The sequence below is a fragment of the Centroberyx gerrardi genome, chromosome 2, assembly GCF_048128805.1.
Source record: "Centroberyx gerrardi isolate f3 chromosome 2, fCenGer3.hap1.cur.20231027, whole genome shotgun sequence".
In the NCBI taxonomy this organism is placed as follows: Eukaryota; Metazoa; Chordata; class Actinopteri; order Beryciformes; family Berycidae; genus Centroberyx; species Centroberyx gerrardi.
The window spans coordinates 37109457-37117148 of NC_135998.1; the positions used below are offsets into that span (position 1 = coordinate 37109457).

At 44.2% G+C, this 7692-nt stretch overlaps 1 protein-coding gene across 1 annotated transcript in view; it reads left to right on the plus strand.

The window, feature by feature from the left end:
- Positions 1-1972: 1972 nt before the first annotated feature.
- The window catches only part of c2h18orf54 (chromosome 2 C18orf54 homolog), an 18365-nt gene continuing 12645 nt past the window's right edge, over positions 1973-7692 (plus strand). The window contains exons 1-5 of the mRNA XM_078286293.1: positions 1973-2171; positions 3178-3310; positions 4195-4348; positions 6280-6447; positions 7292-7478. Coding sequence (XP_078142419.1) covers positions 3179-3310; positions 4195-4348; positions 6280-6447; positions 7292-7478 — 641 coding nt within the window. The 5' untranslated portion in view covers positions 1973-2171; position 3178. The remainder of the gene's footprint in view (positions 2172-3177; positions 3311-4194; positions 4349-6279; positions 6448-7291; positions 7479-7692) is intronic.

Here is a 7692-nt window from a genome sequence, read left to right on the forward strand (position 1 = left end):
ATTTAAATAAATAACCCTGAAATGAATTTCCCCCGAACATCACAGGAGACTCGGCTCCCAGTTTGTATGTTCTCAGTTTGACAGCCAGGCTCATATTTCCATTTAGTTTCACAGAATAGTTTAGGCTCTAAACATGTTGAGTCTGTTGAGATCATTCGTTGTTCTTCTAAGATCTAACAAGCACCAGGGTTTCTCACTAGAAAACAAAAAATCCCTACAGAGTTCCTTGAAGAACCTCCGTGTGTTCCTGGAACAATTTATGAAGGGGTTCCTCAAGGAACTTGGTGGGGTTCCCCTGTGATTGATATCTGAAGAACCACTAAAGGGTCCTCAAAGACGTTTTACTTGTTACAATGTATCTAGAGCCTGCTGTCAGTAAGCTGTTTGGATGTTTGCCCAATAGAAAATTCAGATCCAGAGTCCAGAGGAAGACGGTCTTCCCTGCAGATCCACAACAAGAAAAGAGCTTTCAAAGCTTGGCAGCATTTAAATGAAGCAGATCAGCAAGAACTGACATGGAGAAGAAGAACTTCACTGTTACCAAACGCTGAACAGAGAAACTGAGTTTGCAAGATACCTGATGATTAACAAGGAAAGAAAAACTCTGACAAAACACAGAGCTGGTGACCATAATGTTGCAGTAGAAAAAGGACGACAGGAAAAACATGGCTGCCTAAAGAGCAGAGATTCTGCCAGTATTGTAATCTTATAGAGACAGACACACACTTTCTATTTCCCTGCCCAAAGTAAAACCACACTGGGACATTTTCTACCTGAAATTTCAGAAGTTATCAGTATTGGGTGAGGATGACAGGTCAGTGAGCTTTGCTCTCACCTCAGACAGAGGCTTTAGGCCATGCTAAAGCTACTGTATGTTGTACAATATATAAATATAGGCAAATAGAACATTTTTGGAGCTGTATGAATGAATCTGATCATTCATTGCTGTTGAATGATCCTGTCATTCTATTTGGAGTTGACTAGGTATGAACATGTATGTATGTATGTATGTATGTATGTATGTATGTAGCCTATGTATGTTCAATATTATTTGTGCAATTGTTACATTTATTGCAAATGCTTTGGCAACACACATTGTTTTGTCCTGCCAATAAAACTTGTTTGAATTTGAATTTGAGAGAGAGAGAGAGAGAGAGAGAGAGAGAGAGAGAGAGAGAGAGAGAGAGAGAGAGAGAGAGAGAGAGAGAGAGAGAGAGAGAGAGAGAGACCACATGCCGCTGTCACTTTAAAACTCCGGGTGATTTTTCAGTTGGCCAACAGTGTTTTCAGTTGAGTTGAACGGTGTTACGCTGACACGGTAACAACTGACCCAGGACCAGCGATTTGTCTGTTTCTGTCAACGTCTTCTTTAACGTGCATTTATAGACTAAACTGATCCCACACCAGCTGTGTGTCCATTTCAACGTGTTCTCTAAGAAGATTTATAAAACAAACTGATCCCAGGCCGGGTACTTGGCGTTCTCGCTTGTAGACTTGACGCCACACCATTCAAAAATCTGCCAATTCAATGTTGCCTTGCTTGTTGACAGATGTACACAAACGGTAGAACCGGACTTTAAACCTTTTCTGAACATTGAAGATCAACTCTTAAATTCGGCATACATCTTATACACCAAGCAGTACATATTTCAATAAAATATCAACTTTAGAATCGGTTCGCCTGTTATTTCTACTGTGATATTCCACCAAATTACACCGCGGCGAGCAGTTTTAAAATTGAGATTTTACTGCAGTAACGTGCTGCTTGGTGGATCATTTAAATGCCGAATTTACCAGAAGACCCTAAAAGATTTCCGCAGTGTGTTTCTCTGCCGATCCTCAAGTAACATTGTCAGATTTTTGAATGGAGTTTGTACTTTCTGTCGTACCAGAGCTAAACTGATTCCAGACCAGCTGCTGACAGTTAGCATAACCCGGGAGCCTTGAATTCACTTTTAAACAGAGAGTTAGTGTGTGCAGAGGACTGGAAACTAACAATATGCTGAAAAAAGGACATTTTGGATAAAAATAAACAACTTTATTTTCATTTGATACAGATGTACGGGGTTAATTTAGAACAGTTTGACCGGAGATCCTGTTTTTAGCCCGGTGGTGCCAAGTTGAGTTTATTCAAGAGTTTATATTTTCAGTTTCAGCCATACTAACTTACAGTAAGTTTATGTATGTTATTATGATTGTTACACAGTTAACTACCGTTACGTAAAACACATTAATACCGAAGCTGTCATGTCTTGTGTTGGTTTTGTAACGTTAGGCTATTTTAACTGTTAGCTAAGTTAGCCTAGCCAACTTGTTGCTAACAGTCTTGTTTACTGAAACAACATCAGCTCGATATTGGGAATATTTCACAAAGCAGGATTACAAACTGTCCAGAAACCCATTATAAACACCATGAAATGTATTCGGACATTTGTTCATCATTAGCAGGGGTCAATATGTCTGACTGGCTCATCTTAAACTTAACATTCAGATCAATAATGTGAAGATAAAGACAAATCCTTTTCACAGTTAACTGCTAATCCTGTTTTGTGAAAAACCCAGTCTGTCTGTTCCCGTCTACAGTGGATCCCTGCTTATAACATCAAAACACTGATAACTACAGTTAAACTAGCTAATCAGTTGTGTTTTAGCTGGATATTATTTGTCTATTTCAGTGTAAAGTTACAGTGTATTGTACAGTTTAACAACAAAACACTGTGGCAGTACAGCCAGCTGACAGCTAACCACCAGCTGTGTGTGAGTGACAGTTGCTGTCAGTGTTTTAACTGTGGAGGCAGAGCTGAGCAGTGTGGGAAAAAATAAATATGATAAGCACAAGAACTTCTGCTGATATCAATATATATCAGATATCTGTTTAGGTTTGAAAAATCAATGTTAAATTGTGTGGTCGATGTTCATCACATTGAACTACATGGCAGTTGGAGGCGTCGTCAAGTATTTCACAAATCATTCTGGGATCTGACTTAGTAATGTTTTGTTTGTTTATTTAGACAACAAAATTGTTTATCACGATAAAATGCAGACTGTGTGTCTTCACGTCTCCTCCTGTCCTCTGTTGACATGCTCTGCTGGTCGGTGATATAATCCGCTTCTCATCGTTGTGGTCGTTGTTGTAATGATGTTGTCGTTGTTGTTGTTGTTGTTGTTGTTTTTCAGTATGGAGTCTGCTGGGCTTGTCGGTGACTTCCTGTCTCCAGAGTCGACCGTCACGACCCTGCTGTCCAGCTCCGGTCTCCTGAGGAGTGGCCTGGTCCCTGAACACAACACCAGCATCACATACAGAGACAAGGTCTGTCCCTGAACACAACACCAGCATCACATACAGAGACAAGGTCTGTCCCTGAACACAACACCAGCATCACATACAGAGACAAGGTCTGTCCCTGAACACAACACCAGCATCACATACAGAGACAAGGTCTGTCCCTGAACACAACACCAGCATCACATACAGAGACAAGGTCTGTCCCTGAACACAACACCAGATACAGAGACAAGGTCTGTCCCTGAACACAACACCAGCATCACATACAGAGACAGGTCTGTCCCTGAACACAACACCAGATACAGAGACAAGGTCTGTCCCTGAACACAACACCAGCATCACATACAGAGACAGGTCTGTCCCTGAACACAACACCAGATACAGAGACAAGGTCTGTCCCCTCTAAAATAAATAAAGTTAAATGCGTCTCAGATGAAGTTCAGCTGGCCTGGATCCGCTGTCAGTCAGTCAGCAGCATGAATAGAAGAGTTTATTAGACTTCTCCTGTTGTGGAAAATCAAGCATCAGTGATGACAGACGAGTCGCAGTTATAGAAATGAGGAGTGCCGTCATAACCGTTTTTTACTGTGATATATAGAAACACCGGCTATTGTCCCTACTCAAGATTTAATGCTGCCAAGCACCAATAGCATGTGAACTACAAAGACCATAATGCATTGCAACGATGACGCAGCACATCTGTGCTCCTCGGCGCCACGAAGCGTCTGAGCCGACACAAACTGAGTTTAAACGAAGCCTCCATCATCAGAAGGAAGCGAACCAATCTGAGTGACTGGGCTCGCTAAAAATAAATCACTCATATTGATCGATTGACTGATTGATTGATTGATTGATTGATTGATTGACTGATTGATTGATTGATTGGCTGACTGATTGATTGGCCGCAGGAGTACGAGTCGGCCTCGGAGGCTCTGGACGCCTACATCGCAGACTTCGAGAGGAGTCGTCACGGCGGCGGAGCGTCAGCAGGAAGGCTGGTTCTGTCGACCGGCCGGTCCGCAACACCGGTCCGACCGAGGACCGCGCTCCGAAATAAAGACGGTACGTCTCCACAGGGGGCGCTGTTACAGACAGACCGGGCTCCGAGGGGAGCAGAGGAGCAGACCTCACAGTGTGTTTACAGCACGGTGCCTTGCTGGAGGCACTGCAGCAGTGAGTGTTGAGGGAGGGGAGAGCGGGGTTTGAACCGTCAACCTCCAGGTCTAGTCTGCCTCTCTGACCTCTAGTCTGCCTCTCTGACCTCTAGACTGCCTCTCTGACCTCTAGACTACTGCTGGTAATTATAAATTGATTATATTAATAATTAATGTCAATTGGAATGTGCAAACGTCCATTTCTTCAAGGTGGACTAGTTGCTGTTTCATCCAAACAATTAGTTGACTAGTCGCTCTCAGGAAAGGCCGATATTTAAATTCACTGTTCTGTTGATCGGCTTCAGAATAAGTGTCTTGGCTCTTAATGATGAAAAAGCATAAAGTGTCTTTTTGAGGCAGAATGCTTATCAGTTTCTAGAAAGATTGCGGTCAGTAGAGTTCAAACCTCCGCCAGCAGCAGCAGTCAAGGTCTGGCGTGTCCACATGTGGATACTGACAAATGAAACTTTTGTTAATACTTTCTGTTTTGTGTATTTGACAGAGCAGCAGGTTCAGATGAGGCAGCAGGTTCAGATGAGGAAGATGAGGCAGCAAGTTCAGATGAGGCAGCAGGTTCAGATGAGGCAGCAGGTTCAGATGAGGAAGATGAGGCAGCAGGTTCAGATGAGGAAGATGAGGCAGCAGGTTCAGATGAGGCAGCAGGTTCAGATGAGGCAGCAGATTCAGATGAGGAAGATGAGGCAGCAAGTTCAGATGAGGAAGATGAGGCAGCAGGTTCAGATGAGGCAGCAGATTCAGATGAGGAAGATGAGGCAGCAAGTTCAGATGAGGAAGATGAGGCAGCAGGTTCAGATGAGGCAGCAGGTTCAGATGAGGAAGATGAGGCAGCAGGTTCAGATGAGGCAGCAGGTTCAGATGAGGAAGATGAGGCAGCAGGTTCAGATGAGGCAGCAGGTTCAGATGAGGAAGATGAGGCAGCAGGTTCAGATGAGGCAGCAGGTTCAGATGAGGAAGATGAGGCAGCAGGTTCATATGAGGCAGCAGTTCAGATGAGGAAGATGAGGCAGCAGGTTCAGATGAGGCAGCAGTTCAGATGAGGAAGATGAGGCAGCAGGTTCAGATGAGGCAGCAGTTCAGATGAGGAAGATGAGGCAGCAGGTTCAGATGAGGAAGATGAGGCAGCAGTTCAGATGAGACAGCAGGTTCAGATGAGGAAGATGAGGCAGCAGGTTCAGATGAGGAAGATGAGGCAGCAGTTCAGATGAGACAGCAGGTTCAGATGAGGAAGATGAGGCAGCAGGTTCAGATGAGACAGCAGGTTCAGATGAGACAGCAGGTTCAGATGAGGAAGATGAGGCAGCAGGTTCAGATGAGGAAGATGAGGCAGCAGTTCAGATGAGACAGCAGGTTCAGATGAGGAAGATGAGGCAGCAGGTTCAGATGAGACAGCAGGTTCAGATGAGGAAGATGAGGCAGCAGGTTCAGATGAGGCAGCAGTTCAGATGAGGAAGATGAGGCAGCAGTTCAGATGAGGAAGATGTGAATCTGTTCAGAAGTTTTATGCCTTTTTATGAGAAGCCACTAAAACTGGTAGGATTGCGCAACTTTGGCGTTAAAGGTTTCCTTAATCTAAGAGGTTAAAAAAACACTGAGATCCCAAATATTATTGGCTGATGTTATGAATCTCAGCAGTAAAAGAAAAAAAATCAAAAAGCCTAGTCGAATAGTTGCTTTTCATTTTCACTACCATGGTTCTGTTCATTCAGTATATTTGTTAAAAATTATTCTGCATAAATAATAAAATATCAACATTCATCAAGTGAACCTTTCCATGTTTATGGAATTCAGTCTGTTTCCTTACGTTATTTTTTCCCATAGTTCTCAGGGAGCGGTTGACTGACAGGGAGCTGGACTTCCTGACTCTCCCCGTCAGCTCGCTCCGTCACCGTGGCAACCGAGACAGACTCTCCATGACGACGGAGGAGCTGCTGTCCATCCCGTGTGACGGATCGATGCCCGTCACCCACACCTCCGCCTTCATACAAGGTCTTTAACCACATGCACCCTAGCAAACACGCCTAAAATAACAATTCCCAAAATATACCCATATATATATATATAAATACCCATAATACCCAAAATGAATCAGGAATAGCTCCTCATAAGGCCTGTATGCATATTTCTGGTCTCCTTTGATAGGTAAGAAGCTCAGGAATATGAATCCATTGTAATAAGATTTTCATTCTCGCCTAGTATATAATCTAAATTTCAAAGGCAATATCACCATTATAACCAAGATCCCATGGATAATGATGCAACTGAATGTCTTCTCCTACTCTTTGACTACAACTGTAACTGTAAATTTGATGAAAATACACTAAAATACAACATTTATGATACAATTTATAAAGATATACTCAGGCGGTCTCCATGCATTGGCCATTTGGGTATCCAAAGTGTCCATGTGTGCCATATGGGTTTTCTGCCTGTTTACTGGGAATTTTACTTCAAAATACTATTTATTTCCATATAGCCATGTTACAAATACCAGAAATCTCCCAAAAACATAAAAATAGTTAAAAACACAAGGAATATTGATCAACTCTGTGCGTTTTGCCTCCTCCTGCGTAATGACATTGAATCAGGCACACAGAGAACCCCTGTCTGCAGGTCTATTTATCTGAGTCATGTGACACACCGCTGGATTCCTCTCAGTCAGTAGAATCGAATGGTGTAGAGCTCATTGATGTCAGTACTTCGATACAGCCAGCAGATGGCGACACAGTTTGGGTTTGGGTTTTCAGTTACTTGTGCAGCCCCAGTGTGTGTGTCACTGAAACTGTGGTGATCTGTGTCTCAGTTCCTCTGGCTCCTCCCCCTCTCTGCCCAGGCTTCCTGTCCCAGTCTGCAGCTCCTCCTCTGGGTGGATCGGGGGCCTCCCGGCCCCTGGGGCTCCAGGCCCGGCCCTGTTCCTCCTCCAGGCCCGGACAGAGAGCCTGCGGCCCCGCCCCCTGTGGCCCCGCCCCCTATCTGACCCAGCAGCATCCTCACACAGCCAGAACCTCCAGGAGCCTGAGGTCCGTCCTGCTGCTGTCTGTACTGTTGCTGTCTGTCTGTACTGCTGCTGTCTGTACTGCTGCTGTCTGTCTGTACTGTTGCTGTCTGTACTGCTGCTGTCTGTCTGTCTGTACTGTTGCTGTCTGTCCGTACTGCTGCTGTCTGTCTGTACTGCTGCTGTCTGTACTGCTGCTGTCTGTCCTGCTGCTGTCTGTCTGACCTTCAAACTGCTTG